The sequence below is a fragment of the Sciurus carolinensis genome, chromosome 6 (assembly GCF_902686445.1).
Source record: "Sciurus carolinensis chromosome 6, mSciCar1.2, whole genome shotgun sequence".
In the NCBI taxonomy this organism is placed as follows: Eukaryota; Metazoa; Chordata; class Mammalia; order Rodentia; family Sciuridae; genus Sciurus; species Sciurus carolinensis.
In genome coordinates, this window is record NC_062218.1 from 127,367,937 (window position 1) to 127,386,438 (window position 18,502).

Here is an 18,502-nt window from a genome sequence, read left to right on the forward strand (position 1 = left end):
CTTTTTATATATCATTCAAGAGAAGTTTTTTGGGTTTGGCAGTACTGGGCTTGAACCCAGGGGTGCTCCTCCACTGAGCTACATTCTAGCCCTTCTTATTTTTTATTTTGCAACAAGTTGCTAAGGTTGGCCTTGAACTTGGACTCCTCCTGCCTCACCCACCTGAATTGCTGGCATGAGCCAGTGCACCTGGCTTCCCTTGATGAGGGTCTTGATTTATATAGAAAATAACACAAATACAAATACAATACTTGGTCCCTTCCCCTTAACACAGTCACATATGATGCATGCTGAACTTTGCTATTTTAATTTAGCATATTTTGAAAATTCTAGCATATCACATAGCTGTATCATTTTCAATGGGTGGGTGTACTATAGTTGATTTAACTATGGATATTTGAATTATTTATGCCTTTTGCTGTTTCAAACAATGCAGTAGTGTAACTGCAAATGGGTTATGTGTGAGTCTGAATCCCACAGTGAAATATGAGAATCAAAACAGCTAGCAACCTTTATGAATCCCTTTGCTATTATCCTATCATTTGTAATTAGTATATGGTCAGGCTTTTCTTTGTGACTTGGTCTGAAATTATAATCTTATTCTTTTGAGGGGTAAATTTTGACTCATTTATACTTATTGATATAAAAAGTTGAGTTTGGTCATAACAGTTCTGTTGTACATTCTATTCTGTTAATATATTTATCCTTTTAGGGTTTACCCTTTGTTCTATAAAATGTCATTGATTTTCCATCTTTTAATGCTTTTTTTTGTAGCACCAGCTATTACAGATAAAGTAACTCACAAGCTGGACCCACTTCTTCCCTTTGCTGCTTCTGTTGTTGTTGTTGTTTGTTAGTTTTATCACTACCTCAATGCTCAAGCAGGTGACATTTGCATTCTTATCTGTTGCCAAATTTTTACTTTGGTTGATTGGAGTAAAATGTATTTTTCAAGTCACCTTCACAGCTGGCATGAGTCACCTACTAGGTCCTTTGGAAGGGCTCATGGGAACAGTAGTCCCCAAGTTCTGTGTTCACAACCTGTTTTCTGTATTGTTTATTCTTCAAGAGAGTTCAGGTAGTTATGAAACCCTAGACTCCCCCTTTTTTTTTGACATGACTTATAGATATTGCTCCCTTGACTTCTGGCTTTGAATATTGTTGTACTGAAATCTGAGAGCAACCTTATTTCTTTTCTCCCTTACAAGTTACTTGCACATATTTCTGCTTCTGTGTTGATTTTTCTTTATTTTGAAAATCCAGTAAGTAATTTGATTAGGGTGGACCTGAGTATTAACCATTCCAGTCCCATTTCCCTGGTGCACACAATGCCTTTTCAATATATAGATTCAATTCTTCTTTATTTCAGGAATGTTTAGATGGATTATATTTCAAATGTGTCCTTTTCCATCATTTTCAATTGTCTCTTAAGGGACATCAACCTCATGTGAGGTTTCCTTTGCCTCTTCTCTAGGGCTGTCACTTGTTCTCTAAACCATTGTGATTTGTTCTATACCTCCTCTTCCCATCATCCCCTCCTCTCATTCTGACATCCTTCCCTCTTACTGTGGTTTCTGGTGTCCATTCACCCTTGTTCTTCCATTTCTGGCTTCATAACTTGCACTGTCTCCTCATTTCTTCTCTGAGTTTTTGTACACTGCTTTATAGTCTTTTTTAATAAAGGTGATTGTTAAACTTGAATTCATGATATTAAGATTGGTCCATATTTTCATGATTTTCTGTTCAGTGGTATGTGGTAAGTTTTGATGCTCTTTTCTCAAATTTCTGAGGCAGGAGGATCATAAAGTAAGACAAAACTGAGACCCTGCCTCTAAATAAAACATAAAATAGGACTGGGGATGTGGTTTGGTGTCGAGTGCCCCTGAGTTCAATCCCCAGTAGGCTCCCCCACCCCCCAAAAAAGATTCAACATATCAGCCACAAACAAAAACAAACTGTTATTGGAATAAGTTAGGTTTTACTGGTCTGCCTATTCATAAAGGAATCCTGTGAATGAAAATGAGGAACAAGGCTCTCCGTGGACTTCACAGTCCAAAGGGCCCAGCTTGAGTGGTTCGCCAGTGACAGATGGATTCCTATTAAAATGACTCCTCTATCTAGTACAGTCTTTTCTGTTCCTATGAAACAGATCAGGTCCAAAAGAGTTTCTCTCCTCAGTGTTCACCCCATCTCTAGTTCTCTTGCTATGCCAATAGCACTTTGCAATGAGCTTCTTCCTTACACAATAAACAATTTTGTAGGCATCTTCTGAGACCAACAGCCCCTGGGCCATTTTCTTCTTTTCCTTCCTTTTCTCCCCATTATGGTTTCTGTTCCATCTCAAGTCTAACCCTATCTCTTAGTTCCTGCTGAGAAAGAACTTTTGGTCTACCACTTCCCTTTGCCTCTGGGAAAGATATTTGTGCTAATTTTTATTTGTTTGCTATTTTATTGGTCCACTTGGACCTTTTACTTTTTAATTTCCATCTGGGTGGCTTCTGCTATACCGTTTAAGCCTGGAGATTCTCTTTTCTTCTAGTGTAAGTGAAAGTGAAATATATCACTCCCCACTGCCCCCGTTTTCATTGTTGTTTATATGTGATATCCGGGAGGGGGAGAGAGAAGTTGCCAGCTGTGTTCTGTCCTACCACCTTGTTATATACTGTATCTCTCAACCCACAATTTGACCAAATATAGCAGTTTTACTAGAAACAGAAATAATAATAAATACCTAATATTTTATCTCTATCACAGTCACAAGGTCTTCTATGAGTCCAGAGGAGAGCCCTTTAGGCTTGGTTCCCAGCTGCTTCTTATACCACATCACTGTTCCCATTCATGCTCTGAAGAAGAGAGGGGACAAACTGAGACTGAGTTGTGTGACTTAAGGGTAGGAGGATTCATGAGTCAAACACTCATCCTGGTGGCATCTGCAGTAGCCTAAGACATGCTTTATGGTTTCAGGCAGTTCTTCTTGGGATCCTGCTTTGTTTATCATGATTTTTTAGTTGTTTGTCTACCAGATCTATAAAAGTGAAAAATTCAGACTGCATTTGTCCCAGGCTTCTCCAGGACCCTTCTGCTCAGTCTTCAATGCCAGCTTCAGCCTGGACCCCTGGAGTGCTGCTGGACCTTTGTCACAGAAGGGCACAGAGCTCCCACCTGTTCAGCCAGCCTGTCCACTCATTTTACCATCCATCTAGGTCAGGATGGGGATTGGGGGAAGATCTGGGAGAATTAGGAGGAGCTCATGGTTCTCTGCATTGGACCTAAGTCAACTTGTGGTTCACTACCCAATCTGTGTATGGAGGTGCCCACCAAGTAAAATAGCCATTCAATTTTCAGGTGCCTCTTAGGCTTCCTGTTACTTTCAGGATCAGATCTCAGATCCCAAGTTTGTCACTGATGGTCTTTCACTAATCCCTTGTGACTTTATGTACCATTAAATAACAATGTCGATTTGCCTCCTTTATAAGAGTAAAAACATGCATGCATATGTTTGTTGATGCTTTAGGTATTGAAAAACACAGAAGCTAAAGCTATGTTTAACAGCACCTAGATTTGGATTCAGAATTTGAGATGACAAAACTGGATGCAACTTGCCCATTAGGAATAAAGATTCTTCTTATATGTACCCTAAAAACACATATTCCACTTATGTACCCTAAAAACCACTTACAAATTTAGGCTTCAGGATGAGTCCTAGAATAGTGCTGTGTCAGAAACCATCCTTTGGAATGTATATGTACATATGTGGTGTGCAGTAGAACAGAATATATTAAAATACATATACAAAAATTAACAGGCACACTTATGCACATTCATATTTTTACATACATTCACAGTTTAGAATTTTTTTTTTCTTTTTTGGTACCAGGGATTGAACCCCCAAAGGGCACTTAACCACTGACCCATATCCTCAGCCCTTTTTATTTTTTATTTTGAGACAACATCTCACTAGGTTGCTTATAGCTTTACTAAATTACTGAGGCTGGCTTTGAATGTGCAATCCTTCTGCCTCAAACTCCCAAGCCACTGGGATGAGAGGCATATGCCATCATACTGGCTTAGAAATAGATTTAATCATTTTAGTATTGGTTTTAGTAAAGCTAATCTTAACTAAAAATTATCTTAAAAAGTCAATTACTTCATTTAAACTGGCTTTGTTGTTTTGAAACCTGCCTAGAATGTTGTCTCCCTAAGTCCTCCCTGCATGTGAACCTCAGCTCAACTTCATCTTTCTCCCAGAAGCCTTCCTTGACTGCCACTGGCTACTCAAGTTTACACATTAACAAAAGACTGAGTGACTTTCAGATCCTTTCTGCAAGGGGGTGACCCATGCAGCGATCAGCCATCACTACCCCAAGCCCGTTCCCCAGGGCTCTGTCCATCTTGGCTCTCTCAGTAGACCTGGTTGAGCCCATTTACATTTTGTCTTGGAGCACCTGATATTATTTTTCAGGCTTAGTCTTCATTAGTTGAAGACCAAAGAAGTTTGGTTGGCCATTAAATCCTTCAGTAAAACTGGTCATTGTAATTTTGTTTCCTACCTTCACTGCCAATCTATTCCAGGTCTCCCATAGATACGGGGAAATGTTGATCCACTGGCTAGGAAATACAGTTAAATCCAGAGCTGGCATTTCTAACCAACATTTTGCATATTCTTTTTTTTTTTTCTTTTTTTTTTGCCCCAGAATGTGGAAAAGACTGTGGATTTTATCAGAAGCTTTAAAAGCTTATTTCATCTAGCTAACCTTTCTACTCTAGATTATTCAGGAGGAAAAGTAAGCGTTACTCCACTAATGCACATTTACCAATGTTGTGCAAGTTCTAAATGTATTTCTTTTTCCAGATGAAGGATTATCATTAGAATCAAGGGAAACATTAAAGTCTCCTCAAATCAGGTTACCAAGAATAATCTTAATGGCTTTAATAGGGAAATTTATCCATCTTCACTTGTAGGTTGTACCATTAATTAGTTTAACTCATCTTCTAAGTTTAATGTCAGTATTTTAAGCTCTTGCAAAGACTGCATTTAAAAAAAAAGACTTTATTAGCAAGCTCCTGAATAATGGGGCCCTGATTCCTTTCTTCATGCCCATTTTTACATAAAATGATGCCTTCTCTAAGGATAAGAGAACATGCATATATATTGATGTTTTAGGCACTGAAAAGTAAAAACTGGAATTGCATATAACACAATTTAATTTGAGCAGACATAACCTGGCTCAAAGCCCTGCCAGATGAGCTCCAATTAGAAATGGGATTCATAGTGTATGCTTTAGAACTCCCTTCCTTGAGCCCCAAGTATTTTTCTGTCTCTGGAATTGCTTGTGGCTGGGAGCATAATGTTAGGCTCCCTGGGAGTGAACGCTACAAGCTCCTGAATGTCCTTAGAGCAGAAGATGTCAGTGGCTACCTGTTGATTTTTGGTAGCTTAATCTTCATGCTAAATACTCACTGCAACCCGTGAATTTGATGGTGCCTGTACTATGGTCAACCCCATTTTATAGATGAGAAAGCAGAGACCCAGAGAAAACTCCTGACTTCCCTAAAGAAGAAGAACACTGGTATTCAGACCCAGAAACCTGAAGTTCCAACCCTTGAACTCAAGGGCAAAATTGTTACCTTGTGGTAGAGGCCCTCAGTGTGCCTCTGGGGACTGTGCAAGAGCAGATACAGGCACCTTTGGGGAACTGGGTCATGCCTTATGAGCAGATGAGTGAACTCCTAGTTAAGAGAGCAGGGTATGAATCTCAGTTTTGTCATTGACCATCTGTAGGACCTGGAAGAGATCATTGAACTTCTCTGAAACACAACAGTGGAGAATTATATATTGCTGGATGGCTTTGTGAGATCATTTCCTGTGCAAATACCATGTGCAGGATCTCAATTCCCAAACTTTATTTGGTCGATCACCATGCTGCCCTGTGTCCACAAACATAAAGACCATGACCAGCAGCTATAAGTGTGGACAATGTGGCAGGTCTGGTGCTGAGGGCTTAAGTACATTTCAGTTTAACCCTTGTAATCCTGGTAGCTAGTTCTCTTATCACCTTCCTTCTACAGATGGAGAAACTGAGGTTTGAAACTAACTAGTCCACAGTCTCAGCTGAGGTATCAAAGCACTCAGTTTCATCTGACTCCAAAACCTACTTACTCTCTCCTGCTTCCCCAGGGTTCTTTGAAAGTTCAATGACTCTGGTTATTGCTCTTAAAACTGTATGAAGCAGCATCAACTGTAACCTATTTGTGTTCCAGTTTATTAGAGCCCACGTGCTTAAGGGAATTGTTGACTCGCTGTTTCTCCCTCTTTCAAGTTCCATGGTGTGTAGCATCCTCCCAGCCCTCCTGCAGATTTCTCCAGCACTGGGTTACCCACTGTGGACCAGGTATTCAATAACAGGAGGGACCCAGTGCTGTTGGTGAGGATGATTCTAGAGGCCTGCAGGCTACCAGGAGCCTGAGAATGTGAGAATGGAGCAAAGAGCTGGGCCCAGGAAAGGCAGTTCAGAAAGACACCTTACCTTTGCTCTATTCCAGGCTCCGGAAAATGTTATCCCAGTGTCTAATCTCCACCCTAAAGAAGGCTCAGCTGGACCTTTTTCAGGAACTGCTAATTGCAAACACTTTGAGTGCATTGATCCAGAGCTGCTCTGATGAAGTAATTATTCACAACAGCACCTAGGAGGGCTGAAGGAGATTAGTGAGAAAGGGCCAGCACCAGGTCTCCATTGCTGAGAGGCCTCCCAGCCTGCTCCCAGAGAGAACATGAGCCGGGCCCAACTCTTTAATTACCTTCAGAGGCACTAAAGTTTAAATTAAATCCTGGTTGTTTTCATATTAGCTTCTGCCAGAGCCCTGAGCTAAGCATCAGTGAGGCTGGGGTGGGAGAGGGAGGTCAAGGTATGTATGTGTTGGGGTATTTTTTTTCCTTGAGCTCTTTACCTGAAAGATTTCATGTATGCAAGAGCAGTCCAGTAATTGGTTCCCTAGCACAAGTTTATGATGTTCATATGTCAGATTTGTTTGGGCCATCCGCAGTCGGGTGTTCAAATATGGCTTCAGTGAGAATTGGTAATACAGAGACACACCCAGTCACACTTGCTCACATTCTCTCCCTCTGGTAGATATTAACACTCCAGCTTTGAATACAGACTTTCTATCCTGTTCCTGCCTCCATTATTTCTTAATATCACCTTCCCAGTATTTTCTGTGCCTTTTTCTTTCCCTTTAAGTCTAAAATTCTGAAAGGGCTGCTGAGGGTATCATTCCGCCCTGAAAGTCATCAGTAAGCTGAAACCAGGTTTGGACACCAGTTAAGGCCTTTGGGAGTACTTTTTAAAGAAGCTTCAATTTTCTAGATCCTATTTCTCTCCTTCAAAACTATTATCCATTTTGAAACTTTCTTGCTAGCTTTTCATTAGCCCTTGACCCTTGGAAGGGAGGATGGAGCATAGGGATCAGGGGCAGGCAGAGACAGGCCAGTGACATTCATTCAGGTCAGAAGCAATGCCTTTTTCTCCCCAGTATCTGCTACCCAGGCAGCCTAACTGCCCCATAAGCAAATATAATGAGATCAGCCCTCTCCCTTGCTCTTCTGTCACCCCCCGGGGCTGCAGTAATGCTGAAACTGCTGCTTCTGTAGTATTGGCAACGGTGAGTCCTTTCCACTCCTGTCAACTGGGTCACTTATGCTGTACTCCAGGCTTTGCTTGAATGATGTCTGCATTCAAATCCAGGCTAGCTCATAGCACTTTAAAGTTCCATGGCTTGGGTGGAGCGGGGAGAAGGTGTTCAGGTGGGAAAAGCCATCACATCTGTTTCAAACCAGGGCTATCTACCTTCCATGGATATCGCATGTGCCTTATTTACACTTGCTCATTGCATTTTGGTCATATTTTCCAAACAGACAGGAGAAGTCCACTGGGAGAGCTCCAGATTACCTGGGCCCTTCCCTGCCTGCATGTTGTGCTTTCCTAGGGGAGGGAGCTGTCTTTTTTTCACATTGTGGAGTAATGTGCAGTGGCACTACGCTTTTCTCTAATGAAGCCCCAGTGGCTGCCCATGTGACGTGCAGCAGGCTGTTCTGCAGTCCTCCCAAAAGGCCATTGTTCTCACACCAAAGCTAATGAAGGCAAGGTCCTCACTTGCTGTGTCCTGTATCGCTCAGCAAGCAGCCTACCTGTGTCACTATAGAGCATCCTTTACATGTGAGGGCCTGAGATTTGTATTTCTTTCAACCCAGAGCTTGGACCATATATATTAATTGCATCCATGAGCACTAGCTACCCACAAGCCTGATCTATCCAGGAAACCAGTCCCACTCACAGGGCATTCACAAGTCCTGACTCTACAACTTAATAGCATTTGACCTTGGGAATTTGTGACCCATGTGTCCTTTCAATCATGCCTTCTTTTGAACAACTACTACATACCACCTTATGGTAAGTGCTAGGAACACAGGTATGGAGAAGTCAGACCAATCCCCCCACTGTGGAGTTTACTCACTTGAGAGAAGGCAGACAGAAATTGCAACCCAAATCTCTCGGGCTTCTTACTGACCAGTCTATAAAAGAAGTAAGAAGAGACATTATTCTTTATGTCACCAGCATCTCTCCAGACTTAAAAATAAAGCATAACAATACAATTCTAGCATTATGTAGACAGTTGGGATATGGGAAGGGGAATATAAATTTATTGAGTCCCTGCTATATGCCAGTAGCTATGAGCCATGTTTTACTGATATCATTCCATTCAATGATGCTGTTAGCCAAGTTTTATTATGCCATTTTGCAGATAGGAAAATTGCAACTTCCAAAAGGCAGCAAGGGGGTTATGAGAGCCCATCAGTAGGTACATATTGAGAGCATTCCTCATGCCAGTAATTGGCTGTATTTGATGCTTCAGCAGATCATGTTTATGGTGCTGTGATCTAGGGGGAGATGGGCACTGAATGAGAAATCACAGGTGGGATGAAAACCATCTGAGGAGCAAGACACTGGGAGCACATCCAAAGGGTAGTTCACTAGTTTGAAGGTTAGGAAGTCCCCAGAGAGGAAGTAACTTTAAAACTAGATATGAGGGAGACAGTGGCATTGGCAAGGAAACAAGGAGAGGTGTGTCCAGGTGGAAGAGTGAAGGGCAGAGAGGAAGGACAGAACATGGAGACCAAGGCAGGTAGAATGCAGAAGAGAGACAGCAGGATCTTCAGTGATGGATCCTACCAGCCACTTAGGTCATGCTTTGAAGTTGAGACTTAATTTACAGAGTAACTGTGAGCCTCTGAAGTGGCTCAAGCAGGAAAGTGACAAATGTCCATTTCAGAAATATCACTCCGGCTGCTGCATGAAAAAGAGAATGTGGGGAACAAGATGGGAGTTCAGTTAGGAGCCTGTTCCAGTTGTCCATTTGGCATTGTGAACTAGAATAAAGGCAGAAGAGATGGCAAGAAGCAAACATTCTGTGGCCTGCTGATAGGGAGGGTGCAGAAGACAAATCTAGGACAATTCCCAAGTGTTTGCCTGAGGCTTTGAATATCTGGGTACCTCCTCCTGGAGGAGGCTCACATTGGGGATCCCAGAGATGCTGCCAATGTTCCAGCCATGTTGGAGCACATTGAGGTCATGTAAGAAAGATACAAAGTGACCTGAAGAAACAGGAAGGCAAATGGGGAAACATCATTGAGATGGAGGATGTTTAGCAAAGACAACTGGGAAAATGAGAACAACTCAAAGCAAACTGAAACTCAGGTGGAGGCTGGAAGCTGGAAGGATATAATTGAACATGGGAGAACAAGAGGGCTAGCTGGTACTCATCTACTCAAAAAGGTAATGTAATGGCAAAATAGCTCAGGTCCCTGGTCTTCACGATTTACCAAGTGCTTCCTAAGATAATATGATCTTTCCTCCGAAGACTGATGCTGAGCATGTTTATCTATTACCAGGAGGGGTGGAGAGCAATAGAACTCTTCCTTAGAAATAAGGATTGGTTCACTTCAGGGCAGAGTGCAGGAATGCCAGGTTCATATGATTTTACACCTTCTCCCCCCCCCCCAAAAACTAATTTTCCCTAGGAAGGAACAAGTATATTGCAAGTATCCTTGAGTTCCTCAGTTCTGAATACATGAATCGCAGGGTAGAACCTTTGTCTAGAGTGGCGATGGACCCTTAAAAGGCAAGTGTTTTCCTCCCATAGAAGCTGTGTGCTGTGGTTGGAGAACCAAATCTGAACAAATAGCTCTCTGCAGGCTGTCATCTTTGATTATTTTTTTCCCCCTGGAATATATCATGCTCCAGGCTGGTTATGCCTGACTTTCTCCTCCCAAAGACTTCTCTGTTGAGGACACCATGAGTGAATAGGGCCCCATAATTGAGGGCCTGTCTCCATTTTGGTTTTCCGATCTCTCTCTACCCATGCCAGCAGCTCCCTGCTTGTGGATCTGTCCCTAAGTGACAGATTCACTCTTTCATGATTCCAGCGCCTGATTCCATCAACCATCCACAGCCTGTGTACTTTGGGAAGCCTGTGGGAAATCCAGCAGTCTTGTGAAGATACAGATTACCCACACATCTGTCAAGGTTTAGTTAAACACAACTGACTAATTTATCTTGCAGTGCGTGATTTCCTTTGCAGGTTGACTTGGCAATTTTCTCTGCTCAGAGGACATTTAGAATGAATGGTGTGCATATCGAGAGAAAATATAGATGTTATGAATTTCCCATTTTCAAATGTGAAATTGACCACAGAGCCCACATCCTTTAATGCTGTCTGTGAATACATTTCTTCGTACTATTTCTTGGTGGCTGTTTTAAAATATGGTCATGCCCTGGTTGTTAAAACCAGGCAGCGTCTTGAGGTCATTAGCAACTTGGGTATAAGCACTGGACACACATTCATGTGGTAGGCATTTTGCAGAGTTTAAAGTCTGGATATTTGCTGGAATGAGGTTAGCTTTTAGGTTGCATAGAGCCACCCAGGCCTAATCACCTCACTTCTACTTTGGGGGATGAGGAGACATCCTTCCTGCTGGAGGTCTGGCAAGCTAGCTTTTCCACCAGGCTCCAGGCTGAGGAAAGATGGGCTGGACTGAAAAGCATATATGGAAAATAGAAATGAGGACAGGCTCTGTGTGGTGTTTTCTTCTGGTGAGGACTCACCTGGCCTTTGCAAGGCAGATAGGGGCTGTGCGCCTCAATTCAGTCAGGGTCTGCGTTGTTTGGAGGCTGGCTTGGTGCCTGGTGAGCCTCTGTCCACTTCTCCATCATTGCCTCTGAATGAGCCTGGATATGTGGTAATTTCTGAACCCTCAGCATTAGAAGACACTCAGAACTTGGCTCAACAGTGTTTTCCTTGATTGCTTAGCTGCTTGCTCATGGAGCTTTAGAATTTGGGAAAAGTGACAATTGTGGGGTTCAGCTCCTCATCCCTTCTTATTCATAGGGATTTTGGCTGTGTCGATCTCATAATTCTCTCCCCAATTGCTAAAAGCCACAAAGCACATTGCTGATTTTTCTGTCTCTTGGTAGTAGCCCACCGCCTGAATCCTTTGATAGGATTCTCAAACTCAGAATTAAGGCATTCCCTGAGGCAAAATCAGGGAAGTAGGGAAAGTCAACTCCCTTCTCTGCATCCTATCCCCTCCTTTGGGGTTTCTCCTCTCAAGTCTTATCCTAGCCTTCTAGTAGAACTTCAAATGGTTTGTACTTACCTGCTCTCCTGCCTATGCATCCAGTCATTTGGATTTTATTTCTTCAGGAGTATACATCTGTCCCAACTACTCTGTCATATCCCCAAAATGAACTAGATAGTTGTAGATGGATTGAGACATAAAGGACTCATCCATTGAGAAGGTGTCCATCTTCAATAATGGAAAATAAGAATGAGTCCATAGGAAGCCTAGAAAGATAAACCCAAACCACAAATCCAAACCTTGAGCTAAAGCAAAACTGAGAGTCTGCTATTACTGGGATCTTTTGGTGTCCTAGGCAGCCTCTCCCTAAGAGCATTAGCTATTCCTGGGTGTTAATCTCTTGGCATGAGTGTAGTGGAAAATGTAATTTTCTCTGGCAACTGTGCAATAGCAAGTTTTATAGGGTGAGCAAAAAGGATCAGTATTGGCCTTCTGAGGATGCTGCACACACAACTGGGAGGCGAGTACAGCTTGCTTTACCAGCTGGGAGGCTGTCCAAATTTAAGTCTGAACAATGCTACCTGTCCCGGGAATCAGGCTCTCTCTTTGTTTTAGTCTACTTGTGATGGCAGCATCCTTTGGGGTACTTTCAGAGCAAGGGTGGGAGCTTCATTGTGGTTGAGGTTTGTTTCGAACGTCGTTTTGCCAATAACCTCGCACACTGAGGGCAGAAATCTTGGAACTCACCTTTGTTCTATTTGCTCTTCTCCAGCCTGCTCAGACAAGGAGTTGAGGAATCTTGCCTCCCGGCTGAAAGACTGGTTTGGAGCTCTGCACGAGGATGCAAACAGGGTCATCAAGCCCACCAGCTCTGACACAGCCCAAGGCAGTAAGACCACTCTACTTTTGCTAATTTACCTCACTGCAAGTATCACATTTCTTCAGTTACTAGACATTATTGACTTAGCAATAGCATTTGGGGGTTAAAGAAACCCTACATTTAATATACACACTGACTTAACATATGTCCCAATTTTAGAAATATTAAAATATGGAGGAGGGGTCAATGCTTTGGAATCAAGAAAAAAATACAGCTTGTGTTTTGAAAAACCTAATTATAAAACTATTGTTTTTACTATAGATATTTTGGAAATACATTCAGTATACAGAAAAAAGGAAAAAATATATACTCCTACCATTTGAATAACTATGAGCATGCTGAGATATTAACTCAGAAGGTTTTCTCTTTTCCTATATGAAAGTACATGTGTTTGTGTATGTGGATGATTACAAAGTTTGGGTCAAACTTTACAGATTGTCTTATAACATTTTATCATTTAGAAATATGACTATCCATTCACGTTTTTGAGTAGTATTCTTTGCAATAGCTACATAGAATTCTAATTTGTGGATAAAACAATACATTTATGTAGACCTTTATTTGGGGACATTTAGGTTGTTGTTAAGGTTTAGCTAACATAACCAACACTATTGCAAATATCGTCCCAATGTTTTTGTGTACACTGACCAGACTGCATTTTGTTATCTCTTCAAACTCCCAGACAAGTGGCTCCTACCCCATATAACCCTATAGTTCTTCAAGGAACCTCCACTGACTTCAGCTGCTGAATGGACAGAAGCCACATTCTGCCTTGTCATCAGCTGGAAAGGAGGCTCATTGGGCCACTGCTATTTGCACATCAGTGGAGTCTCTCCAGGCATTTAACTCAATGGTGGTTAGAGAAGGGCTTCCCCATATATATTCCATAGTCCACTGGCAGAGAGTATTTTTCTGAGCAACACAATTGTTCAAATGCGTGTAGTTCTGCCACAACCTATTCTATGTAGCCACTTAGATATTACTTGGTCAAAATATAAGAACATGTTGTCATTATTTAAAACAAAGCATTTTATTCCATCCCTGATCCTCCACTTGTTTGGGTGAAATTTTTCGAAAGTAATGCTCCTGGTTCAATGCAGGAGGTAAGAACTTACATTGCCAACTATTGGGATCCAGTTTGAACAGCATCTGGTTTTCAACGAAAACAGAAATGAACTGCAGCCAGGCACAGTGGCACCTGCCTATAGTCCCAGCTATAGCTATTTGCCTATAGTCCCTGCATCCTCCTGAGGCAGGAGGATGGCTTGAACCCAGGAATTAGGGACTAGCCTGGGCAACACAGCAAAGCCCATCTCAAAACAAACAAACAATCTCCTCCTTAATCTTTGACTGTTCTTTGTAATTCATAACCTTCTAAAAATACCAGTGAAGAATATTGATCAAAGGAACAATTATTTTAATAGTTTGAATCATTGACCTTAAGGGCAAGGTAGCATTTGCTTCCCAGAATCTACGTGGTTATTGGTGGTTGTATCTATAGGAAGGGTGAAGTGAGATAGCTTATTTTTCATTCCTGCAGAGGTTCCCTGGGAGTTTGTGGACAATTAATTCTCAGATGGTCTAGGGAAACTTTTTTCCTTAGGTCCTCTAGGAACAGCCTGGCCCTTGGGCTTTCTGAACAACCTTTCAAGAAAGAGCAGATAGATGTGAGGAGAGCTGCTCCTTGCAGCCTGCAGTCCTGGGAGACTCCTTCCACAGACAGCTGGGAGCCTGCAAAAGACTTGTTTGGCCAGGAGCAAATTAAGTCCCCGAAGAAGCTTTAGGTTTGATGTCCTGAAGCAATTGGTGCAGAGGGAATACAGAGAAATGATGCATGGTTAGCCCTCAAGGCCAGAGGAGGGAGCAACATTTTTATTAATCCAGGATTTTTGAAGGGGAAGTTTTGGAATCTTCCTGTACCCTGCACACTTGAAGCCAGCTAGGTCCTCTACCCCGGGCAGCCACTGATGCCAGACACAGGTACTCCTTTCTAGAACTTTTGAATGGGTTCAGAGTAAGCTCAACCTTTTGACTACTAGATAACATCTTTTTGGTGACCTGTCAGCAATAAACCCCTCTTCCCTATGTATTAAATGTCAATATCCTATAAATCTGATTCATTTAACGTAAAATATTGCTTACAAAAGTATAGAGCCAAGTGTTGTCAGTATAAATCTGCCTTCAGCAGCCCCTAAGGACATTATCAGTATAGAGATTCTTGACAGGCATGATGTTCAGTCAGTGAAGGGGACACATTTGTCTCATAGTCCCTTCTAGAAAAAGGGGGATTTTTAAAGATATATTCTGAAATATCAAAATGAATGAATTTTAAAATGTAAAGATTTTATGTTGGAAAAGGTAAACTTAGAAGTAGCTAGAAAACTTCTCCCAGCAAAAAATGATAATAATAAAGACACAAAGGTGACTGAGGCAGGGCGTGGCTCATTTTAATGACTCAGCAGGGGCTCCTGGAGGCACACATGGAACCCAATGACCAGGCTGTAGGTAGGGACTACTTGAGTGGGCATCTGACCCCATTAGGACCCTTTTTCTCTGGCTGTCCCCAAATATGGCATGCTAAGCTAAGTGGATGTCCTCAGTGCAGGAATATCAAGGTAACCCTGGGAGAGGAGTCACTGAGGACACAGACTCAAGATCGGGCTCCCTGGGTTTGAATTCCAGTTCTATGATTACATGATCTTGTACACATAACTCAAACCTTGAGCCTTATTTTGTTCATCTATAAAGTAGAGACCACAGAACTGCTACAACCATTTCATAAGATAAGTATACAGTGTTTAAAAGAAAGCTTTACATATAGCATTACAAAAGTTAACTTTTGTCACAGTATTCCAGGAAAATAAAACCAGTCCTAAAAATACAGTTTATAAAATAACCTGAGATTGTATCATGCCTTTGACTCTGAAAGAAAGATGAGATTTAGATTTGGGCCATGTCTTCTCTGGGGTTTGTCTACAGTGGTCTAAATATCCCAAGTGTTGAGCTAAGTATTGTTATTCAAGTGCATATAGTTTCCATTGTGGAAACAAATAATTCTTTAAGAAAACTACTTCCCCTCCCCTGGGGAAATAAGAAAGAAATTATTGTCTGAGTTGGTTTGGATTCCATCTCTTGTATCTCTTTAGGGGATTGCAGAAAAGAAGAATGGGAACTGAGGCAGTACCTGGCTTGTTTTGCCATTAATGTTAAGACTGTTTGGATTTAACAGTCCTCTGGGATATAATCAGTGCCTCTGGATTATACTACATAGTTTCATTTCACTGCTATCTTTTTCACAATATTTTGTGTTGGTTTTTCAATTTTTTTTTTTCCTAAATGGATAAGTGTAGTTATTTTCAGTACGTTTGTATTCTTCCTTTCAGGCATACCCTGTTTTAAGCAGGTCTAGCAAATGAAAACCCCTGTTTACATCACAAATAAATTAGAATTGTGGATTTGTTTTCTTTAGTACATATTTTCCTCAAATGCTGACTTCTGTTTTAGCACATTTTATTAAGTTTCATTTAAAAAAATCACACAACAAAAAAATATTCCTGCAGACTAAGGAGACTATAGCCTTGGAAGGAACCAGCCTGAGCAAAGGAGGTGAAGCTTGCTGGGGAGTGGCAGGGTGGGAAAGACCAGACTGGGTGGTAGCTGAGATGAGCCTTTCCCTTGCAGGGTTTGATACCAGCATCCTGCCCATCTGCAAAGACTCCCTGGGCTGGATGTTCAATAAGCTGGACATGAACTATGATCTGCTGCTTGACCACTCAGAGATCAATGCCATCTACCTGGATAAATACGAGCCCTGCATCAAGCCTCTCTTCAACTCTTGTGATTCCTTCAAGGATGGCAAGCTGTCTAACAATGAGTGGTGCTACTGCTTCCAAAAACCTGGAGGTAAGGCTGGAGGGAGGTGGGGTACAGAACCCAGGGCAGCCATGGGAGGGCAAGGGAAGACCCTATCACATAGCAAGCAGGCAAACAGGGACCAATGAGTAGAAAGATGCAGCTGGAGAATGCAGAACTCATACCATTTAATGACCAGCCCAATAGCTCATTTCTCCTTATTTATTTCTGCTTTTAATATGGTACATTAGAAAACTAAGTATAATCAATGAGTCTCTTATTTGAGTTGTTCCTTTCTTTGGGAAAGTCTCCAACCCTATATGTGTCTAAATATTTTCATCTGTAAAATGGATGTGTAGAAACCTTCACTATAATTCCCAAGGTCATTAAGAGAGTCTGTATTGAAAGTTACCGTGCAAATATAAGAGTATCATAATCTCCATTGTAACATGAATTCTCCATGTTCCCTTAAGAGAAAGCCACTTGTAAGTTTCTCTAAGTATTATACTTCATGTCTTAGACAAGGACATTTTACTTATAAATAAATTCTAGCTAATGAAAAAAAAAAGATTTGAGGAATGTATCTATATTTCATGTAACTCACACTCAGACAGGAACTTGCAGGAATCCAGTTGCAAATGGCTTGACTTCCTGTGGGGCTCTGTGGCCTGGCTTGACTTCCATCTGTCTCAATTTCCTTGGCGAGTGTGCACAGCATGGCAGTCCACTGTTTAAGGGGCCAGCAGAGCCTGGTTTGCTTTGGAATTCTAATTCTGGTTCACTATGAGTGAGGTATCCAGGACAATCTACTACAGGTAGGCATGGCAGACTCCATCCCTGGGAAGGAAGGATGGCTACTAATAGTATTTAAATTATGTATGTATTTTTATTCATGTATCCATAGACAACATATACACATAGTAAAAATGTGGGCACTACAAAAGGGTATTCAGTGGAAATACCTGTGTACATGTTTATAGGATTAAGATACGTTCCTAGAATCAGAATTACCAGTCAAAAGTACACACATCTTTAATTTGGTCATTATTTTGAATTTGCCCTTCAAAGTGCTATACTCGTTTTTACTCTCAAAATACCTAAGAATCCCTATTTCTCCATGGAATAACCAAACCATGATCATTGCCAAATGGAAAGAAATGTTGTCTCCCAATAGGATTTATTGCATTTCCGTTTTCATGAGTTAGGTTGAGCATCTTTATGACTTAGATTTCCTTTATTCTTCAAAATGTTCCTAAGTATGTATGTTCATTGTACCCTTTATTAGACTTTGGTGTTTTAATAAGAAACACTACCTTAAGGAAATTGGATCTTTTTAAATTATAGGTATTGCAAATATCTTTTCCCCAAATTTGATCATGGATTTTTTTCCCCCCTAGGGAGAAATAAATTTTAAGACAGTTGAATGTCTCAATTTTTTATTTTGTTTTTTTGAATCCATAAATCTTAGCTTTAGAAAGGTATTTGTAATTTTTAAGTAGTAAACCAGTTCTCTTATGCTTTCTTCAATACCTTTGGTTTTTGTTGCTGATTTAGATCTTATATCACTAGATTGTGCAAGTATCTAAACACAATGAAGTAAGGTCTCAGTTCCACCCTCAACCCTGGAGATAGTTATCCAGATGTCCTTATGTGTCATTTATTGACTAACTTATCTTTCTCCCAGCAATTTGAAATGCTGCCTATTTTATACATACATATATATATGTATATGCATATACATATATGTGTATGTGTGTGTGTGTGTGTGTGTGTGTCTTCCTGAATATTCTGTCCTAACTAGTCATAAATCAGTTCAACACTATTTAAATCACAGTTATTTTATAGTAAGTCCTAGTATTGGGTAGGCCAATTCTCTCTTACCATTAATTTTTTTTCCAGAATTTTCCTGGATATTCATATATTCCTTTTCCTCTGTGAACTTAGAACCAGTTTATCCAATTAAAACTAAAGTTCCTGTTAGTTATATGACACTGAATCTTTTATCTTAGGATTTGTCAATCAACAGTGGAGTTGCATTTTTAAGCTTTGCTCTCACCATTATATTTCTCTTGTGTTTATTGTTACTGCAATTGTAAATGAAATCTGCTTTTTTTTTCCTTTGGACTTTCTCACTAGTG

At 41.0% G+C, this 18,502-nt stretch overlaps 1 protein-coding gene across 3 annotated transcripts in view; it reads left to right on the forward strand.

The window, feature by feature from the left end:
• Positions 1–18,502, forward strand: part of Spock1 (SPARC (osteonectin), cwcv and kazal like domains proteoglycan 1) — a 503,091-nt gene that overhangs the window by 473,203 nt on the left and 11,386 nt on the right. For all 3 annotated transcript variants that reach the window (XM_047556527.1, XM_047556529.1, XM_047556528.1), the window contains 2 exons: positions 12,405–12,521; positions 16,194–16,415. In XM_047556527.1, coding sequence (XP_047412483.1) covers positions 12,405–12,521; positions 16,194–16,415 — 339 coding nt within the window. The remainder of the gene's footprint in view (positions 1–12,404; positions 12,522–16,193; positions 16,416–18,502) is intronic.